Source organism: Callospermophilus lateralis, chromosome 2 (assembly GCF_048772815.1).
Source record: "Callospermophilus lateralis isolate mCalLat2 chromosome 2, mCalLat2.hap1, whole genome shotgun sequence".
NCBI lineage: Eukaryota > Metazoa > Chordata > Mammalia > Rodentia > Sciuridae > Callospermophilus > Callospermophilus lateralis.
The window spans coordinates 145,682,875-145,705,792 of record NC_135306.1 but is presented as its reverse complement, the minus strand read 5'-3'; the positions used below and the strand labels follow the sequence as shown (position 1 = coordinate 145,705,792).

At 44.9% G+C, this 22,918-nt stretch overlaps 1 protein-coding gene across 7 annotated transcripts in view; it reads right to left on the bottom strand.

Moving 5' to 3' along the window:
- The window catches only part of Tenm4 (teneurin transmembrane protein 4), a 768,485-nt gene that overhangs the window by 58,356 nt on the left and 687,211 nt on the right, over nt 1-22,918 (bottom strand). For 6 of the 7 annotated variants that reach the window (XM_076846576.2, XM_077108835.1, XM_076846577.2 and 3 more), the window contains 3 exons: nt 9,558-9,677; nt 5,216-5,477; nt 2,348-2,615 (listed from right to left, as the gene is read on the bottom strand). In XM_076846576.2, the coding sequence (XP_076702691.1) occupies nt 2,348-2,615; nt 5,216-5,477; nt 9,558-9,677 (650 nt within the window). The remainder of the gene's footprint in view (nt 1-2,347; nt 2,616-5,215; nt 5,478-9,557; nt 9,678-22,918) is intronic. The other variant, XM_076846578.2, reaches the window with a different exon arrangement.

Below are 22,918 nucleotides of genomic sequence, written 5' to 3'. Positions count from 1 at the left end.
AGGAGGAGGAGGAGGAGGAGGAAGAGGAAGAGAAGGAGGAAGAGGAGGAGGAGGGGGAGGGGGAGGGAGAGGAGGAGGAAGAAGAGGATAAGGAGGAGGGAGAGGAGGAGGAAGAAGAGGAGGAGGATAAGGAGGAGGGAGAAGAGGAGGAGGGGGGAGGAGGAGGAGACAACAATGACAAAAAGGATCATGTTTCTAACCTGGGAAACAAAACTATGTGAAATACTGACCCAATACTGACATAGTGATGCCAAGTTTTCAAAATCTTTTTTCCTTTTTGATGAACAGTTGAACACGACTGGGAAAAGTTAAACAAATGTACTGAATACTGTCAAAGGACCATGGTGAATCAATTCCAGGGAAGTTATCTTCAATAAGGAAAATACTTTATGCACAAATGTCTTCACTGCAGCATTATTTATAATGTTGGAAATTTGAATTAATCTAAAGGTCTGAAAGAGGTGAGGGACTGAGCAAACCTACGCATGTCCAATCCAGGAATATTACACAGCCCATGGAAACTATGCCTGTGAAGACACGTGGTGACATGGGGACGCTCGTGGAGTAATGCTCCCTTAAAGACTGGCCTTCTTCAGTAATCTATGTGTGCCAACAAAATAAAGATACACAAGAATAAAGAAAGCAAATTCCAATATTAATAAGTAGTTGTATTTATTCATGGGATCACATGACTTTTTCTATCTTTGTCTATTTCCCAAATTTTTATAGGGAAGAAATCTGGACTTGTTTGTAATGAATACATGGAAAATAAGCTCAGTTGGGGAACTTTGGAAGCCAAAAGTTGCTTCAAGCTTTCCAAACTTGCAAATGCTTTGGCTTAACTTTTGTTTCATAAATCCAGGCCCCTCAGTAGGTACTTGGGATGAAGGCTAAGTACAGCAGGCTCCTTGAGTCTGGGTGTGTAAAGGCCCTGTCGGTGACCTTGTGAAGGAAACCAGCAGAGACAGAAATGTTATTTCTTCCAAGTGTCTTTCTGAATAGGCACTATTTTCCAGTGGACAATTTCCTACCTTATGTTTAAGACAGGAATTAACAACTGGGCAGCCCCTTACAGTTTCTTGTATGTACCATAAAGATGGCTGACCAACTATGGTAATGGGGAACAGGCTGGCGATGTCCCTGTCACCTCTTCCCTATGACCCCGAGTCACAGTACCTCCTACTGTTCACCTGTGACCTCAGAAAAGTGAGCCCATGCCTGAAATTTCACTGTGCAGACCCTCCTTTTTTTTTTCCTGAAAAGACAATAGATGTGGCGTGATCTACAAACGGGACTGCGAAGAGTGAAAGATGCCATGTTTGCTCCCAGTGTTCCTTTGTGGGACAGGTGGGAATGCAAACTGTAGTGAAGACCTGGAATAAATCTAGCTCTGCTCATTACCAGCTGTGGCTCCTTGGGAAGTCACCTCACTTCTCTGGTTTCAGCCTCCTCATACAGGATTTCTGACTGGGGAGGGGTTGTAAGGATTCACTGGATGCTAATGCACAGGGGGGCATCTTGCCCAGAGCTGGTGCTCGGGACAGTCTCTTATGTACTTCATGCTCCTGCCTTCCCTTCTGTCCTCCCTCCTTCCTACCTTCCCTTTCTTCCTTTCTAAACACAACATGGCTTCTCTGTTTCCTTATCCTGCCTTGGCTAGGCAAAGGGAATGAGACTGGAGTATGGTTCAAGGTGAGAAGTTACTCCCTAAGGGCTTGGAGGATCAGCCCTGAGTGTTAGGACTGCTAATGACCCGCTCTGAGCCCTTTCTGAGACCCTACACTGACCCAGAAGCTGGAAGAAGTATAGCCTGCCCCTGGAAGCCCAAGCTCTCAGTGGGGCTGCTAGGTAAGGCCAGAACCAGCTTCTGCTTTATATTGACAAACAGACAGCAATAATAATGACAGAAAAACAACTTCTCTGATTGGGAATAAAGTCATGAGGCCCAAAATGCCTTTCCGATGAAGGGACTATCTTAGTTCCTGTGCCTCAAAATGTGGAAGCAGCCCAGTTTCTTGGCTCCCCTTCTTTAAGGGTTAGGTTGAGGCAGGATGGCTGTGGGGTGGCCAGGCAAAGCCCACAGGCTGGGCCTTTGTGGCACACGGCATCTTTTAGCTCATCACGGTGCTTTTTGAGGGCTGTTTGGGTTTTGTAGCCATTTTTAATGTGGGATTTCCCACATTTAGGTCTTTCAATACATTCTTCAATGTCATGGATGGTCACTGAGAGGCCTTAAAGGGCAATTAAGACTTTTTTTGATCTGAGAAGAAGGGAGGAAAAAATAGTCAAGAAGGTGACAAGAGTCGCTCTGGGGGGAGGCGGGGGCGTTCTGCAGCAGGCGGCTTACCGAAGGCTTCTGAGAGCCCAAGCACCTTCTGGTTGTAGACGTCTGTCTTGTCCCACATGAAATAGTAGGACAGGTCGGGAGCTGCAGCAAACCACTTCCTGAAGAGGCGGCCCTCCACCGCCACCATGAGGTGGACCTTCATGAGGTTAAAGGGGATGGTGGGATGAGTGAGGCTGATCCTCAGGACAGATTTGTAGCCTGGGGTGCGGCTGCTCAGGTAGCTCAGCCTCATCTTGCAACCAGAGATGGCGATTTCCTCTTGCAGAGCCTAGAAAGCAAGATAGATCACAGTTGGGGATGGTCACTGGATCACTCAAGGGAAGGAGGACAGCCATGGCCCATGGATTCTGGTGTTCAAGAGGCAGAGGATGAAACAGAGTGGAAGAAGGTGGGCAAGGGGAGGAGGAGGAAGAAAAGAGAAGAGGGGAGAATGGAAAGTGAGAAGAGCCAGGAGGAGAAAGGGGGGAAAAAGGAAGAGAAAGGAGAAAAGAAATTGAGGGAGGAGAAAGGAAACCTGAAGACCGGTCTCTGGCCGGCCAGCTCTTATGTGGCATATCCCTGCATGAGCCACCACACCTCGATGAGCTTTGGCTCCTCCTCTGTAACATGGATGGCAACACAGCATCCCATAATTGAGAGAAACACACAAGATAATGCTTAGGAGACCCCTGGCATCAGGCTGCCTCTCACAAGCTGTGCCATCCTAAAAGACTCATGGAGGCTCTGCAGCCCAGTTTCCTCCCTGGATTAGCACAGGGCTGAGCAAGGTCATGGATACGAAGTGGCCAGCACCTCAATGTTGGGTAGGACAATGGTGCAGCGGGTGTCAGCAGAGCTGAAAGTGGGGGATCCTAAGAAGAGAGATCTTCCTCTCAGACTAATGTGGACAGCTGCTTGAGCAAGAAGGAAAGCTTCTCAAAATTTCCTTAAAATGAGATCTGTTTCAAATGGTGTTACTTTCCAGGAAAGTACACGGAGACTATGTGAGGCTGACCAAACAAATGACCAGGCAGAGTTGAGAGCTGAAGGTACAGCTTGGCAAGGATCCATGCCGAGGCCTCTGCTCACCCCCAGAGAGGCTGGATTGGCAGCATGGGGTCTCAGTACATATGGGATCCCCACAACACTCCCGTGACAGATGAATGGAGTGTTGGGGAAGGCAGTGCTTTTTCTGCTGGGTGCTGTGGGCCCAGCCCAAGGTAGAAGAGTCAGTGGATGCCAGATAATCAGGTATGTGGCCAAAGTGGAGGACTTTTGTTAGCTTGTGGGCTCTCTCTCATTAAAACATTGAACACTGAATCAATCAAGGCTGGCATGTCCATTCAAGGGACAATGAGTATTTTACCTTGTGTGCACAGATAAGCTGGGCCTTTTTCTGTCCATCCCATAGACAGGTGGGAACATTTGTCCCAACCCTGCTCTCCGGGATACAGGGAATTGTAGGGGTTGGCCTTAACCCATGACAGTCTTCCGAAGTCACAGCTTGTAAGGCAAAGCAGGTAGTACACCTTGGTGAAGCATAGGCAGGAGCCAGAGCTATCCCCACGCTCTCATACACAACACCCTTTCTGAGTGTACCCTTTACATTTTGCACCTGCCAGCACTTGCAAAGGCTAACCAATGACTAAACTGGCAAAACCCTGGAGTTTGTTTTCATGTTTTTCGTGAGTCTGACAATAAGCAAGGTTTGTGCCCCAACTGGCCCTGTAGGCAGCTGGCTCAGAGAGCAGTGTAAAGAGGGTGCGACCTTGAACCTCATTTGTTCCAAAGTCCCTGCTCCTGGGAAAAATGTCTAGCTGGAGCAGAGCCAGGGTTGAGTAACAAATTAGTTCTCTCCAGCAAGTTCTGTCTCCACTGACAACCATTTCATAGAAAGGTCAGCCTGGTCATTGAGACAGGAGACAGGTGCTGAATCTCTGAAAAGGAGTGAGCTTGCAACCTGTGTGTGCAATGAGACTTTTGCAATGGTTGTATTTCCTTCTTGTGGGCCGGCATTGGAAGCCACTCAACAGGGTACGCACAGAGAGATGTGTTTGCTCAGCCAGGCGTGAAATACACACATAAATGTATAAACTCTCTGCTCTGCCAGCACCAGGGCCATCCATTAACATGCACAGCACCAGAGTTCTCATTAGGCAGGCCAGGAGACCAGGGCTTCTCCTGGACTTCTGGTTGATACATCTCCCCTTCCTCAGGCCTTTCTTTCTGCCCCTGGAAACCAGCCTGGGGATGGTAGAGGACATTCAACTCAGGGGTTCTTTGTCAAGCCATGAATCCATCTTGATTTCTATCAGATTAAAATGCATTTTTCCCAATTACTTTCTTTTAATGATAATTAAGTAAAACACTTGCGTGTATAGATTTGAGCCAAAGCAATCCTTAATTGGCGTGAAGGCAGCGTGTGTTAAGTAATCTTAATAATAATAATAGCTGAAATTTATTGAGCACTTACTAGGTGTCAGACGTGCTAAGTACCTCATACACATTCTTCTCATTTAATCTTTATTATAATGCTTGCTATTTGGGATCCCGTGGCTTATTCCTTGTGGTTCAACCTATTATTATAAATACTCTCAACAGAAATACTGAGAGAGGGGACACCCTGCAGGCTCTGGTAAAGGAAAGCAGACTGAGCCGGATGACAGGGGAAAGGGAGAGGGTATTTACTGTAGCCAGAGCCAGGTAGGTTGCAGGTGCTCAGGTGCTTTCAGTGTGTAGGAAAGGTGGCCCGCATGTCCTGACATCATGCCTGTCAGGGAGTTTGGCAGCTGGATTCAACAAGATGGGCTGAGAGGGTCTGACCCCGACTCCAGAGAAGTACAGTCTCTGAGATCTCCTAAATGATATGCAGCCAGGAAAGCCGGGTACCTGAATTTCTGGCACAATGGGGCCTTTCTCTGCACAGGAGCTGGCAAAAGACGTCAACGGGGATGGAGACACAACGGGGTTGGGGCGGGCGAAGTTGCTCAGGTCGCAGCTGGGAATCTCATTCTCTTCATGCCGCATGATGATGGTTTCCATGACAAAGAAGCGATCCCAGGGCAGCCAAAGGGTGTGCTCCTGTGTGATGAAAGGCGCCCGCTCAAACCGCAGGATGATGGAGACACCACCGTTTGTGACCAAGTCAAAGCTGTGTGGAGGGAGGGAGGGTGGGGGAGAGGAGGGGGGAGCAGGAAAACCAGGAGGATGGGGAGGAGAAAGAGGAGAAAAAATTACACAAAGGGTCTGAGCACTCAGTGAGGAGACTTAACACCTAAAGACTTGTCTGCAGCCACAGTGGTGACAGTGACTCCAGAGGCCTTTGTGGTTGCTGTGTTGTCAAGTGACTCACCATAGAAAATTTACCGGAGGCAGATTAGCTACTATTAAAAGAGCCAGTCTTCAGGGCACAGGATATTAACAAATCTGCTGCTGTGGTGCTCCTGGCGCATTGGCCTTTTACCTGGGTCAGAGCTGAAGCCCGGTAAAAAGTCAGCAGAACAAGCTCTGACTCAGTTGTTGGGAACCCTAAGTCTCTTCCTGGTTCTGACATGAACTACTGTGCAGCCTCAAGTAAGTCATTTAGCTTCTCTGATCCTCAGTTTTCTCATGGTAAAATGCAAAGGTTCAAGTGGATTATTCTTAAGTCACTCAGATTCTGTGACTCTGAATGACTCTGTGACTCTACAGCAATTTTGGCTCTGATTACGATAGATTATTCAACAAAGGCCTTTTCAATTCCAAAATAGCTGAACACTTTAGAGACAATAAAATTAGAATCACAGCATTTTATAACTAAAAGGGGGCCAGAAGACTGAGTGGCACTGTCAGTTGAGATGAGATCACCATGACATGGCTCTGAGAGCTGATAGCCCAGCCTGTACACAGCTTCTGTGGATGGTAGATAGGTCTAAGCAGCACCTGCCTTCCTAGTGCTTGTTCCCTTCTCACTTGGTGGTTGCAATTCAACCTGGATTCACCTGTGCAGTTGGTTTGAGAGACCCAGGGTCGGATCTCACCTTTAGTCTGATAAACCCACTTTATGGGATTGGGCCTGTTGCTCCAGCTTGCTTTCCCTTCCCCTAGAAGCTACAAGGGTTTTATGCTCGACTGCCCTGATCTAGTGCCCAATCCTGCTCTTGGTACATGGCACTCCCAGATTCACATCCCTAGGTTCCAAAGACGTCTATCCTATCTATCTATCCTCTGCAGGAACTTTCCACCCACTTTCCCTGATTTCTATGCCACACTTGGGAAGAAGAAGTCAGGCTCCACCTCCTTCAATTTGTAATGACAGAGAAACACCAGGGAAGGAACTCATTTTGGACCAAGAGTTCAGGTGGTGGGTCTCCATGGTTTTGGGGAAATACCCAGAGAGTGACTTTTCTGTTACAGAACTAAATAGCATCTGTGCTTTGACAGAACATTTTAAACTATCAAACAGAATTTTGGCCAGCATCAAAATCTCTCTTCATGAGAGTCTGAGCGTGGGGAGAAAGAAAAGACAAACATGAGAAGGCACATTCTCAAGACTGTGAGCAGGCTGGGGCATCTGGCTCGCCAGTCACTGAGTGCAATGGGCTGGGGCCAGGCCCACTTGTTGGTGGGAAAACCTTGTTATGGATAAGAATGTGACTCCGACCCCAAAGAGAAGGCCTTCCTGGTTCTCAGACAAAGCCCAGACAGCTCAGGGCCGCCTGAGCATTGCTACACACTCCGTGGGTGAGTTATGCTCCCTTTCCAAGCCTCTATTTCCTCATCTGTAAAATGAAGCTGATGACCATAATCACTTGGCAGCATTATTAATTTGAGAGATGAGTGATAGATGGGAAAAGAACAGGGCCCCACACATTTCCTGGGTGTCATGCTCTATATAATCCCATTTTTCAATTCAATGAGCCTGCGCTGTTCCTCCTGTCTGCGATTCTTTCAGTTTTTCTTCATGACTCCTATTTTCCATTTCTTTAATGATCTCTTTGGCTAACTTCTCTGCTACTGTTTTGTTTATGAGCTCCTGTTAAATCCTGAAATCTGGTCTATTAGCATGTGTGCAGGGGTGGGGAACTGCCGCAGGTGTCATGGTGCCTGTCTGGAAAGTGGGGATCACAGACACATCAGTCCCCAGGGTTACAGTGCACTTGTATGTACTCTTATCTCCAGACTGTATCTCTGGCCTTATGGTTTCTCCAAGGATATGAGAGTTAAGAGAGAAGGTGGGTCAAGGAAGCGAGGAGAGAAACAGGCAAGATGCAACCTGCTCACATGTAACAAATGAAGTCTCAGACATTATGGGGACAGTGTATGACGACTTCCTCATACAGTATGCAATGTCTACAACGGGAAGTAAATTTAAGCCCCACAATGCATTGGTAGGAACTGCTCAGAAACACAATCTCTAAGTGGCAGTTATACTGGTCACTATGCCATAACATAGGAAGCTGATGCAGGGACTATCCCTCTGGGGCCTCCATACCTTTAAAGGGCAGCCCAAAGGTGCCAGAGAGTGAGTTTTCCCCAAGGGCCACCATGTTTATGCGAGACCCTGTATGTTTTTTGGACCTACTCTAGGCAATCCTAGCAGGGCGCAAGGACTGATGATCTGTCACCCCATGAGTGACTGACAATTTCATGGCAAAAAAGAACAGTCCTCCAGGCTCCTTTTTGATGACTGTTTCCCAGCAGGTAATCATGTAGTGAGAACACCTGTTGCCTAGGAGGCTCACATGAGCCATTTCCATAAAGCCGAGAGCCCCAAACCAGCAGGCAGTGAGGGCAGTGCATAATGGAGACTCCTTTGCACTGTAGCAGGAGTCTGCACTGATGTGCTTCCTGGTTGGAATGTATGCAGGGCAGGGAGTGGTGGCCTGGCCTAGCCAGTTACCCCTGGGAGCTGGCCATGAACCTCTTCCAGCTGGGCCCCTTCCCATTTGCAGGGAGGTGGGGAGGCTCCCATGCCAAGCTTGCCAGCCCTGTCTAAGAGGCACACATGTCTACAAACAGATGAGCCTCTAGTTCATTAGCACCTCGGCCGGGACATGCTCACATCTGATATTGGATTAAAGAGGTGCTAAAATCAATCAGGCTGGAGCATAATTTCCAACACAGAGTGAAAATCAACCTTATGGGCCCACAGTTAGCCAGATGGAATGCCACCACCTGATTTTATTAAAAATAGAGGACTTGTCACCACTGACAGCCTAAATATTCCACTTTGCTCCTCCTTCCCTTTTCTCCAAAATATTCTCATTGCCTATCCTGTCACCATCACCTCCTTATTCTTCAATAATTTGTAATTTTAGTATCAGTTATATTTATTATAGACTTATTATGTGTCAGACCTTAAATATAGCAATTAATCTGAGTGGAGCAGGGAACTAAGATTTACTTATTTATTTTTATTTTTTGGTACTGGGGATTGAACCCAGGGGCACTCAACCACTGAACCGCAGCCCCAGCCCTTTTTGCATTTTATTTACAGATAGAGTCTCACTGAGTTGCTTAGGACCTTGCTAGGTTGCTGGGTCTGGCTTTGAACTCATGATCCTTTTGCCTTTGCCTCCTGAGCTGCCGGGAGTATAGGCTTGTGCCACCGCACCCGGCCAGAACTAAGATTTATTAAACACCTATAATGTGCCAGGTGTTTCCCCATCCATCATATCATCTAGTCCCCACAACCATTTTGAGAGATGGATAACATTGGGACCATTTAACCGCTGGAGAAGTGCAGGCTTAGAGAGGTAAGGAGATCTGTCCAAGAACACACATGTAATGGGGGAGAGCTAAGGTTGTTAAGGAAGATTTACTTCATTCTGCTGATAGTTCTTGGAGGAATTTAAGGTCAGAAGGTTATTACCTAAATGGCTTCCATAGACCTGAGCAGTTGTAGATGGAAACCACACAAGAGGAATAACTAAGACTTCTGGAGCTGTGTGGTCTGTGGGAAGTAGTCCACATGATGAGAGTATTTCATACCATAATTCATGGAGCAGGATAATATGGATAAGGTACCCTATATTTAGTTCGAGGTTCACATGAGAAGAAATTGCTTATTTTATGGCCAAGGAGTCATAGGCTAGAGTCGGCATAAGGTCATACACTTGCTATACTATGACCAGTAAATTGCAGAGACATTTGAATTCAGGCCTTTTGGATCCAAGTCCAATCCTCTTTCTATGTGGCAAACCATGAGAATAAGGCCTTCACTCTTCCTGGCCCATAAAAGGTCTCCTACCTGCCATCTTGCCTGCTGATTGTATACCCAAAGAGCGGGTTATTGACGAAACTGATGTTCACACCAACAAGTGGGGTCCCATCTGATGTCATTACTTGACCACGGATGACACATGCATGCCTGTGGGAAAAGAAGAGAGAATAACTTGAGGTACCTTCCATGGTCAGAATCCTGGCTGGCAGGGAACTTCTAGAGGTCAGAAGACAGAAGAATAATCACTCAGATGCATCTTATACCCAGGGGCTCATGGTATTCACTCCAGATAAACAATAACCTCTTAAAAATATCACCTCAATTTAAGGTATCAAAGTATCCTTGAGAGAACAGCTCTTCAAATAAAACACTCAGAGATTTTTCCTAAGAATATCATATTACGCTGTAAGTAGAGAAAGCTGGCTGATTCCAGAGGGCAATACAGTGTAGTTATACATATGGATTTGGAGTGAGGGGTTCCAGGTTCAAATGCCAGCTCTGCTGCTTCCTAGCTTTCTGAATTGTGCAGGTATGTGACAATTCTTTGAGCCTGTTTTTTTCATCCTTGTAAGCTCCATAAGAAGCAATGGCTATTACTGTCATTAGCTGTCTCATTGGAACTGAATGTACAAGAAAGTGAACAGGATAGAGGGTACTTGCTTTCATCTGGCATTAGTGAGAGAAGGGTAGATGTAGCATTCCCATGGGATGGATTCTGGAACCTGTCATCTCTCCCAGCAATCCACCCTGCCCCATTCTTCCTCTGTATTCTAGTCAGCAAACTGCATGCTTTAACTGAACAGGCAAATGTTGCTTTGTGCCCCTGTGTCACTATAATGTGCTTCTGTCTGCCTAAAATGTCATTTCTGTAGCCCCTTCCCGACATTCTCATTCCTAAAGACCCACTTCAAGTGATACTTCTTCCCTGAAATCGTTCTTGATGTCCCTAATCAGAACCAGACCCTCTGACCCTCAAAACCTGATACAAACACCTTTAGACCATATACTTTTTTTTTTTTTTTTTTGTCTCCAACAGAACCTGAGCTCTTTGAGGGCAGAGTCAAGTTCTCTTCCTTTCTTTCTCTCTAGAGTGCCTGTACTATACCTAACAAGTACTAGGTCACAGTTGGAAAAAAAAAAGTGTGGGGGGGGGATTGAGCAAATAAGTGGGAAATAGAACCTTTATACAGATGACTTTTATAAATATCCCAATGTGGAAAACAAAGGAAGAGAAGATCTTCTCTACATGAAGCAGAGGCAAAGGCCTCTTCCTTTGGGTTGGTTCTGAAGATCACTCTGGGGAGTCTTAGTGTTTGGAGAAGGGAGCTAGACAATCATGGGGCTAGTGGAACCTCTTACTTTATAGAAGAGGAAATGAAGAGGTTACGTTATTTGGTCAAAGCCATGTAGGAAGTGGTATCGTAGCTTGGCATGACTTGGGGCCTTACAACTCTGGGTCCAGTGCTAGACCAGCCTATTTGCCATGGGCAATTGGTGGGAATGAACGTGCTGGTTTCTGTCAGCATCCTAAGGATCAGGACACTGGAGACCCAGCCCTCGATGACAAGACAAGTCTGAGGAAAAGATGCTCATATTACTGTGCTCAAAAAAAGAGAGAAGGCTTTTTTTCTGGCCAAGGGAAGAACCACTGATGAGGCCCATGGGCATTCACGAAGAAAGATCTCAAACTTTGTCCTTGCCTTATTAGGTACCCACATCTCTACCTTCCTAGAGTGATAAACTTTTCTCTGTTTGATGAGAAAAGCAATTAACACCAGGCTTGTAAGCAGCTGGTCTCACTAGTGTCAGCTTGTCCTTTCTGAAGGCAAGAACAACTACCCACAATGCATCAGGCACCCCACCCCCACCCCACCTCTCTCCCCACAATCTGGTTAAAGCTAATTCAGTCAGTGGTTTCCTTCCGAGGCCCTTGGTCTAAATGCAATTACATGACAAACAAGTTAAGCAGGCGCAACTCAGCAAAGACTTTTAGTCCTGCTCTGAAGGTCTCCCAATATATTTATGTAAAATTATCTCTCTACTAATGGGAAAGATTTATTCCATCAATTGTATTCAGCTGGTACTGAGAGAGGCTTTCTTTAATGGAGGACAATTGAATTTCTTATTGCAGGAACTTTGTCCTTCCAGAGAATTACTAACAGATCTTATCCCCTGATGTTGGCTACTAGCCAGCCTTCTCCTGACATACGTATCTTCAGATTCTGCCTAGACAATAATCAGCCCTCTGGGGATGGTTTCCTTTTGGGAGCTACCCTGGCTGCTGCCCCTTATGTACATGCAGGCCAGCATCTTCTGATTTATCTCTCTTTGGGGATTTTCCAATAATTGGAAATCATTAAATCAGCACCATTTTGCTATCATGTAGCCTCAAATTCTGCAAGCCAAAGTAGATGAAATTTTAGCTTAGGCTCCTGTGAATTGCTTTTGGATTCTGGAGAAAATTAAGTCAACTCTATGTACCCCTGTAGACCACAGAGGCATTATGTCAAAACAGGCATTTGGCTCAGGAATCAAGTCCTAGAGAAAAACATTTCCATCCTCCTCTATTTGACCATGATTTTCAGTTGTCAAGAAACCCAAGTTTAACAGAAAGCCTTTCCTGGGACAAAGAAGCTGGAGGTGGGGAAGGTAGTTCTGTAGAGGCCTCTGAAATGTGTCTTGTACCATTTGCTTTTGTCTAGGGAGGTTTGAAGAGATGTGGAGTTTTCCTATGCTTCATGCATTTATTTATTTGATGCTACCAGTGGTATACTGGTAAGTCTGTTTAACAGTAGACTTGGGAGGAAAAAAAAAAGAAAGGAAGGAAGGAAGGAAGACAGACAAAAAAGGAAGGAAGGAAGGAAAAAATACAGAAAGGAAGAAAGAAAAACAGTGTGACTTGCAGCATTTGCCCATTGCTGTGGTGTAAATACTCCCATCATGGCTGATTTCAGGCTACCAACAGATGCCACTGAATACAGAGCTGGAGGGAGATGCACAGAAGGCCACTATACAGTATTCCCACCATAGAGATACAAATAAATAGTCCCAAATAACCTCAAAAGCAAAGATAATTATAAAATACATTGAAATATTTAGGAAGTGGCAAAATTTGAGTATTTATAAGCTTTTAGTGTGATTTAATTTTATATGATTTAATTATTAATAGTGACTGGTATAGCAGCCAGTCTAAAGACTTCCTAAGCACTTACTAATCAGTTCTTGTGAGCTGGTAAGAGCTGGCACACTACCAGAGCATTGACCCCACACTTAGGATTAGGTATTTGCTTAGTGTTGAGGATGTGGCTAAGATATAGCTGCTGTTTTATATGTGAGTGTCCATAATAGAAGATCACCTTGTTGAGAAACCACTGAGGTGAGGAGCTAATCGATGTCTCCAAGTCACCTTCCCAGATAGCTCACATGATCCTCTTACCTCTAGTCCCACATTTGACCTGTTTTATTATCTTTTGGCCACTGTCTTGGCATAACAGTTTGGGGTGCTATTTTCTACTCACCCTTAGAGTCTCTTCTATACCGTTATTACCTCAGTAGGTTGTTATCAAATCTTCCTGGTACAACTAATCACCCTCTCTTCTGGACTTCTCTATACTTATTAAGTATTTCTCCATTCTGTGAGCATCTAGGATTATATCATTCACCTTCACAAAGTTGTCTCATGTGCTTACATGTGAAGTAGATGAGGACTGGGACCTCATCTCCAGTGCCTGGGGTAAGCATGGGATATTGTTTCCTTTTCACTGATAATGATCAAGAAACTGAAACTCAGAAATCTTGCTCAAGGTCACCCAGAGAGAAACTCAATTGTCTGAGCTGCCACTCAAAACTTGGACTTCTTACATCCAAGTCCTTACTGTTAGTACTGTGTCTAGATCTGCAGTTGTTAAAATTCACTTAAAAAACAGAAAACAAAACAAAAAAAGCAGGCACCTACCATGAGAGAGTCAGGTGCCATGTTAGGTGCTAGAGTTATAGAAGTGCATGAATCACAGCCCCCAGTTACTGGTAAAAGTTCACAAAAGCTTATTTGAAATGCCCTAGTGTAGTTGTCTCCAGCGTCAGGGAGTCAACACATGGGTTTGGCATATGTCAGGCAGCTGGGATACAAAACAAGCAATTAGGCTAGGTGAACTCTGCCAGGAGGGAGTGTTCATGCCAGACCAGGGGGGTGTCAAACAACCTGGCATTAGTCCAGCTACGCTCAGAGCCTGACTGAGGTACCCTTGCTGATGGCAAGGAGGGAGAAGATACGCTTGACTGCTTCCTGAGGACAGTAGCCAGGTTTTGTTGGAGATAAGGCCATCACAAAATGGAATCAAGCAAATAAAAAGCCAACTGCCACTGTCACTCAGGAAGAAGACACAGAAGAACACTTCCAAGTTCTGGCCTTGGTATGACCTTGGAGAGTCATCAGAACTCTCTGAATGCCCATTCTCTCATCTGTCAAGAGCACTGAAGTTTTCCCCAACCTGGTATAAAACAAAATCCAATGCCTTCTGGGCTTGGATTTAGAATTAAGAATTTATGATCATTTTAATCTGGTGCTACCTGATCCAGCTCAAGTAGCTCTACTACAAGCAGCTGCAGAATTTTGGTAGAGTTCAATAAAATGCTTATAACTCTTTCTGAATTGTTCTCTTTATCTGGATCTTTCTACTTGTTCACTTGAAGACTGCCTGCCCAGCCCTCAGGACCCAGCTGGAGCATTCGTTAAACAGCACACACTTCTGCCCCTTTCTAGGCTACCTTTGCACAAACTGAGTGCTCTCATATAATCAGGACAATCTTTTCTCCCCAGAAGACCCTTGAAGATGGGACCAACCACATCTCCCTCACTGCGCTATTCCTGGCATTGGGCATGATGCTCATTTCTCAGTGGCAAAGGAAAACCTCTGTATCAGGTGTTAGCCTTAGAGGTTTAAATGTGGGATATAGTGTAAGCTCTTAATAGATTATTTACTGAATAAAGAAAGATGTGATGTGTTTCTGTTACTTAAGGTGAAGGTGATGTCAGAGGACTTGAGCTACTTGACCTTGTCAGGGATAGGGTTAAGGGTGTAAGGGCTGGGTCTTTCTGTGTGGCCAGCCCAAACTGCCTCCCAGGGCTAGGAACCCCACCCGGAAGGCTCACTTGGCTTCAGCTAGCATGTTTTATTGACAAACTTTCAAAAAAGGTCAGAAGTTAAGTTAAATTCATGATTCAAGGTATATATTGAATTCTTGTATATATTGTACAATAAGATAAAGAAGAGTGAGAGGAGAAAAATTGCAGATTTCATTTTTTGTTGTTGTCATTAAATGAAGGCAGCTAATTAAGCCAAGTCTCATTATCCCCAATGTGGGGGCACCTACAGAAAATTAAATTGAGCAGTGAATATATCATTTATAGTAACTTTTGAAATAAATTTTGTTTTTAGAGCTCTATTCTTTCGATAAAAGTAACAGGTGAAGGACTTATAAATTCTAGATTCCCAACCTATTTTTTGGGGGTGTGTGTGTGTGGGGTGTACCAGGGATTGAATTCAGGAGCACTCGACCACTGAGCCATATTTTGTATTTTTTTTAGAGGCAGGGTCTTACTGAGTTGCTTAGTGCCTCGCCATTGCTGAGGCAGGCTTTGAACTTGTGATCCTCCTGTCTCAGCTTCCCTAGCAGCTGGGATTACAGGTCTGCATCACCATGTCAGGCCCCAACCTATTTTTTTTTAATTTAATTTATTTTTTTTAAATAAATGATGGCAGAATGCATTACAATTCTTATTACACATATAGAGCACAATTTTTCATATCTTTATATATAAAGTATGCTCACGCCAATTCATGTCTTTATACATGTACTTTTTTTTGCATTTAATGCTCCTATCTCATTGAAATATCTGTAGAATTAAAAACTTGGAACTTAATGAGTTAAGCTGGTATTCAGGAGACTAGAAAAATTACTTGAAGTTGAGGTGGCAAATAATAATGGTGATCTTCCTCTGCTTGAAAACATTTGCTACTCCATGCTGTTATTGGTTATGTAAATCACTCCTTTGCATGATATACTTTAAATGGATTTATATGCCTGACTTGTACAAACCCTTAAAATGTTTTCTGTAAACTCCTGCTGATTAAATGGGATTCTTCAAGCTTCCACCACAATTTATCCAAAGTCTTGTAGAATGTTACCTTAGTCCAGATGGGAAGTCCCACTTGACAGCCTGTCAAATTACCAACACTGGGGTGGGGGTGACTCCACTCTCCACTCTGCAGCTTCTAAGAGATCTTCTGACTGGCCTCACAGTTCTCCATGTAATGCTCCAACTCAGTTTCCTGTCCAGCAGCACCTATTTCTGTTTTGTTTTCACTGTATTCTTAGCAGAGGATCCATAAATATTTGTTAAATAACAACAAAAATAATTAGATCCAGTTCCTAGCTTTGAAAAATTCAATATCCTAGAATATACTTTGATTGCCAAGAAATCCTTTCATACTGAACCTGAAGCTAGTAAGAATAAAAATGGTGCCAACAAGTCCTTCCAATATGATGGTAACCAAGACACCCCACAGTTAGGACAGGGGATCAGACTCTGCCCACATGCCCAACTCTTGGTTTTCCACTGGAATTGGCTCAGGTTAGACTCCACCAGAAGTTTCCAGGTGACTTGTTGGATACATGGAATACACATTAGAGGGATGCTTACAAAAAAGCTTAGCCCCTCAGACCATTGTGTGTATGTTTCAGAAGAGGAAAGAGGAAATCCACAGATTCCTTCAGATTGATAGGAGGAGTACAACTTTTAAGCAGAGTGGTCTTCAGTGTGACTGAGTCCAGACTCCTCATTTACAATCGAGGAAGTGATCTCTGATCTCTGCAGGGGGTGGGGGTGGGGTGGGGTCAGTACTTCTTTTCATCACCTGTTGAAGCTGGAGCACCCCCAACTCTGCCTTGGAACCCTGACACCACCTAGGGTCACACGATGACAAGATAGCCTAGCAACTTCTAGTGTGCTTAGGGACCATAGGCTATGCCTCCTGGAGAGCCCAGAAGCCATTGCTCTGTGGCTTCCTAGCTTAATGTGGCTACTGAGATCCTGCAGGCATTGAGGGAATGTGAGTTTCCAGGCTGTAGCTCCAGCCACCCAAGCCTGGGGACAACAAGGTGCTGACTGCTGATGCTTTGAGTCTTCTCCCACAGAAAATCTTTAGGAATAATTTCTTTTGGGGGGCAAAGGTGTATATAAGAATTGAGTCCTTAGCTGTTCACAGCACATGTTTCAATGTTTCCAGAGAAGTGAGCCCCTGGTTGTGGCAAGCCTGCAGAGTTAGACCAGGGTGCACTCACATGGCCCCAACATGGTGGGAGGAAGAAGCAGAGGGCATGGGAGGCAAGCAGGGCGGAATCTCTGGCTTCTGCCACAATGCTACACAGAGGTCATATCTCTCCATGTCACAGAACCCCACTATGGGACTCACTCAGCTCACTCTTGATGCCTCTGGGAGGCCAGGGAGGCATGGGAGTTGTAGGCCCTGACCCTACACCTTCCACTGAGGACATTATTAATGTGAAGCATAGCTCTCCAAATATTTTAACTTATTACTTAAAGTTCATCAGTGTCTGATGGAAATACACTGATTTACAAACACCAGAACTACAGTTTGAGAAATAAAAACTCTCATTTAGGACTCCAGGGTCTTCAGGACTCAGACTAGTTACTAACTTGCTGGGCCAAGGCTCTCTCTAGCCTTCACCTTTCTCTAGACTTTCTTCCACGCAGGACTGATGATCTCAAGGGCCCATTCCCATGGGGCTAGGACATTTGTGTCAATTACCTAACTATGCTTATGCTGCCACTGAAGATTCCCACTTCCTCTCAGTTCTCCTGGTGCCACTAAAACCTACATAAATATGAATGCTGTTGCTGATGCTAATACAAACACTATTGCTATTAGTAATAATGGCCGCTGAGACTTACTGAAAACTTACTGCCCTGATACCTAAATGTTTTTTATATCTCATTTAATCTTTACAACATCTCCTTGATGAATGGATTAGGATACTCATATGATAAAGGAGAAGATCAAGATACAGAGAGATTAAAAGATGTGTTCAAGGCCACACAGCTAGCAAATAGTGAGGCTGGGCTTGAAGCTTAGACTATTGACTCTGAGCTAATTCTCCTCAGCCCGAAGCCTGACTGTATATTATGTTGTACCGTTAGGGCCACCTGGGGAATGTAGGGTGCAGTAGAACCACACTGTATAGATTGTGGAATGAGGATACTGAACTGGGAGCATGCAGATGCAACAGAGAACAGACACTCAGCATGCGGGCTCTAGTGTCAGTGGAGCAAGGCTTCTCATGCTAGCTCTGCCACTTGCAAGCCATTCTGACCTTGGCCAGGTGATGGAACTTCTCTGTGCCTCAGTATTTATTGCTCTAAAACAAGGGTGAAAAATACCATCCCAGTGTCCTATGGCCTGGGGAAGACTTAAGACATATCACTACTTACGAAACTTACAAAGCATTTCAAAAATGCCAGACACGTAGCACATTCATGGTCAATGTCAGGTGTTATTACTGAGTGGATGCTATGTACCAGCCATTGTATTTCTGGATACTGTATTTTATTTAATCTTCAGAACAACTCGGTAGGTTGGAAATTAGTCACTCCACATTATAGAGGAGGAAACTCAGCCTCCCTTGCCCATGGACTTGATCCAGGTCCTCTCTCTAAACCCCAGGTTGTTTCTGTGTCACCACAGCATGCTCTGCTAATGCTTCCTGTGATGGACAGGGGGAAATGCCTAAGTTACAAAACAAACAGGGATTGTAATTCGTTTTTGAAATCAATAAAGGTCTGATCAAGTGACAGAGGAGGAGTTGCGAGCTGCTCATCAGGATGATGTGGCAAGTCACTGCCTGAATCCTCAACTGAGTTCATCTGGCTGCTTTATCATCATGGACATTCATTTCAATGTGGGGAGGGATTTTTAAAAAACCAACATGAATAATATATAACGGCTGACATTTTGGAGGAAGCATGATCTCTACCTCCTTCCATCTTCCATCAGGTGATTTATCATTGCCTTTCTTTTTCTTTTCTTTTTTTTTTTTTACACTGATGGGGCAGCCTGTCAGCTCAGCTTGTTCTGAAAATGCAGGAGTGTAATTCAATAATAAACTCACCTAGAGGCCAGCTGTCAGGAAGTTGGTGTTTATTTGAAGTCCATTAGATGATCTCTACTGCTTGGTCTCTCCCAGAGCTCTCAGAAGGCTAAGGCCTGGGGCAGGGGGGATGGGGGTTTGGGATGGGGAAGCAAATGCCCTTTGTAGCTGCTGTGCCACTGGCACTGGTGTATGGGTTGCCTCTGCAGTGGGCCAATAAAAAATGAGATCATAGATGTGATTATTTCTTCCTCCTTTTCATGATTTTTTTTTCCTCTTGCAAACTCTTGCTTTCAAAGTTCCCAGGAACTTTGTGCCTTTAAAAAGGCCATGAAAGAAGTTCTGAAGGCTTCCATGGCATCAAGGTTATTTCACTTCTGTTTAGAGTTGATTTCGAATCCTAAGATGAAATGCTAGCCCTGTTTGTGGACAGGTGAGGAGGATCAGATCTTTCTGAGTTCCTGCCTCTAAATGACCCTAGCCTTCTATTCCCATATGTTCCTCTTTCTCCCATGTGTTCCCTTTGCTTACAATGACCATAAGCCCCCAAACCCCTAAGCCCGTCTTGATCTCAAATGTTAGAACATATCTCCTGACTTTTGTTTTATAAAATAATATCACCATAATTATCCACCTGTTCCATTAAAATTCTCTCATTCTCTGATTATCCTGGAAAGTCATGTTGTTGCTCATGCTGGTTCCTTAATTTGTAATGAAATTGTAAATCCTGGTGTGGCTAAAATCCAGTAAGCAATGCAGTTTATCCCATAACACACACACACACACACACCCCACTACCGCCACCACCACCACCACCTCCACCAAAATATTCGATGAAATATATATTTTTACAGAATTGCATTTTCCATTCCATTTTCCATATTTTCCATTCGTTCTACCCCATTCCATTTAAACTTACTTTAAAAAAAAAAGTAGTTTTAACCCACTAAGTTGAATTCATGATGCACTAATGGGTTGTTGTGACCTGTATTTTAATAAATAATGTTTTAATGGCCAACCTTCTCACTGAAATCTTTGTCTCAGGTCCAAGCCATAGGCTGCCTGAAATCTTCATTCCTTCATTAATTTTCAACAACCAACATCTGCTATTGTCTGCCCTGGGCTGCCCTGTATTGTGTGCTGAGAAACAAAACCACATTGGAGGCAGCGCCCATGTGTGGGCTCAAGGAGAGGCATTTGCAGTTGGAGACATGGCTCCACTTTTGAGCTCTGAGCACTTTGTCCCTCCTTCTCTTCAGGCCCCCAGCAGGGTCTGACTGGCTCCTTGATCCACTCTATCATTCCTTGCGGCTCACTCTGCACCAACCCCCCCATTGGCACTGAGCATCCAGTGACAAAAGAGGAACAGACCCATGAAGGACCCCCAAAGAAATGGGGTGAGACGCAGGTCTTATTCCTCCATTCCTGGGGCAAAGTTTTGGTGGTTCGGTCCCTCTCCAAGCCTACCTAGTCTCTCCTTCTCATAGGATCTGATCCCCTCTACAGGACACCATCTCTTCCTCCTTCCTTTCTCTGATGTTCCCTTCACCCCTTGAGTCTTTTCCCTTTGGGATTAATATCAGCTGAGTCTCCTCGATCCCTGTGCATACCCACCTGCTTGCCTGAGTGAGCTGGTATCCTTGAAGGAGCCCAGTGAGGCTTGCTGACATCTCATTTTTTTCTTAGACCAATATGTCCTCAAACATTCTCTGAACCTATATTCAAATAACTTGGGGTGGTTCTTCTGTCATCCCTCTTCCTATGATCTGCTAACTTGTCCAGCATGGGCAATCTGTAGCTATTCACTAAGGTGATGTCTGCCCCATGACTAACAGAGTTGCTCTACCTTGAGGGTAGATCCCAAACCCCACAGTCTGTGTCTCTTACCTGTCTTTTTTGTTTGAAAAATCCATTTGGAGATCCTCTTTCTACTTTCTGACCTCAGGGGCCTCTCCCCTTAGTCTTTTTATCCCCCCTTCATTTATTTAGTTTTTTTTTTTTTTTTAAATGTGGTGCTGAGGATCAAACCCAATGCCTCACACATGCTAGGCTAGCGCTCTACCACTGAGCCACCATCTACCATCCTTTCTTCTTAGTGTTAATAGTAGGCACCTTTCATTGCATTCTGCCCATGACTGCAGGGGAGACAGGTATTTCATCCGGCAAATGCCCAGGCACCTAGGCCAGGAGAGAAAAATAGTATTCAAGCTACTTCATCTGGTGACAGTGATACCCATGCCTGATATGTCCCTTTCTACCTTGGATCAGCTGAGGTCATTGCACCTCTGCCACTTTATATGGCAACAAGAAACAGCAGGGTCAGAATGTCAGAGCTGTTGTATTCATGAGACCTGTCCTGAGTGTGTGCTCTGAGCCAGGCCTCATGCTGGGCTCTAGGGACACAGATGCACTAGAATGGGTCTCTGATGGAGGCTGTCCTCACTGAAAGTCTACCTGGCAGTACTTGTGCCTTGTTCTGAGTCAGCCTCTGGTCTCCTCCATGAAGGCCAGCTGGATCAGAGCACCCTGTGCTTGACTGGGGCCCTCACATCCCAAGAGATGCTACCCATCCCTCCCCAAGTCCGTCCCTGTTCCCTCACCTCTGGCACCAGTGGAGGTACTGAACAGAAGCATGGGACTCCTGCCACCTCATGTAATTCCTGGTATCATGTGTCTCTTTGGAGAACCTCCTGCCCAGCCTCTGAGGACATCCTGGACATCTACCACTGAAGGGTAGTCCAGCCAGTTCTAAAGCCTGGGCTTGAATTCCTTACCTTAGAGACTCCCTGAACCTGACCCATGGCTGGGAATCTACAGAGTGAAGGACTCCACCTCTAAGGCTCATCTTTCCTGACGGTCTCAGGAGTGCTGTTGGGTATCCGGTATCATCCTGCATCTTGGAGCCCGTTAAATGGAATCCCAGACATTATTGCACAGCATATGGGGTGTAGGAGGATATAGGGTTTTGTCCCTCAGATACAGGCCTTGTTATTGTCACACACAGGCACTGAGTCAGGTCTGCCTGTCCATCAGAAATTCCACTCTCAGGAGAAGTGCCTCCGGATTCCTCTCTTACAAGGGCCCTGCTGACAGCTGACTGGGAAGAATGTGGCCTTTTTTTCTTCCTCAAATAATGATTCAATGGTCTAAACCTGGCCCTTCTCTGGATGACTGTTGGACTCTCCTGAAGGGCAGGTTAGTATCAAGTCTTTCTTCCAATTAAGAAAGTGGAATTGGAAACTCATTTTAATATCACCATCATCAGTAGCAGCAGCAGTACCACCATCATCATCTGGTAATTAGCAAATATTTCTGTGTGGCAGGTACTAGGTTGAGCCTTTATGTAATTTTTCTCCCATTTAATGCTCATGGCAACACTGTGATATAGAATTTATCACTCCAATCTTACAGTTGAAGAGACCAGAGCTCTGGGAAGTTAAGGAATTTTCCTAAGGTCACACAGAAGATGGAAATCCTTTCAAACCAGATTTGTCTGATTCCAAGCTTGTGCTATATTCACTGTGACATGCTGCCACTATTAAAACCACGGCGAAATACTCAGTCCTGGTTTAGGTGCTTTATTTTAGTTAATAAAGATGCACTAGAATGGGTCTCTGATGTAACTTTTATGTAAGTAGTTACTATTATTGCAACTCATAGCTAGAGGCCACTGTACAAGAGTTATATCATTTCCTCAAGGTCACACAGCTAGGGGAGGTAAATCCAGGGCTGAAATGCTGGGCTGTTCCTGTTAGACCCCACTCCCCTACCTCAGAGGAAAGACATCAATGACTTGAACTTGCTAACTGACTTGACTTTACCCCAACTGTGCTTCTGTACTTCTGGCACGGATCAAGGACACCAAATAGATGGCCTAACAAGAAGGGCATCTGGTGCCTCATGTTTCTAGGTTATTAGTCACCTCGGCTGGTTTTACATAGAGTCTGTTTGAGGATCCTAAGTGACAGACAGCTGTCTCTCCTGAATCTTCATCCTCTGGTGAGGAGCAGAGACATAATGATTTAGACAAATGTTAGGTAAAAGGGATTTTTACAGTAACATTCTGGAAGCTTCTATTATCTATTCATTTGTAGAGCAAATACCATATTCTGGGCCTTGCCTGAAGTATTACAGGTTTGGAGAGATGAATGGTCCCTGCTTTCAGAGTGTCTGTAATTTAACTGAAGGTGACAGCTACATAAACAATGATCTGGAGCTGA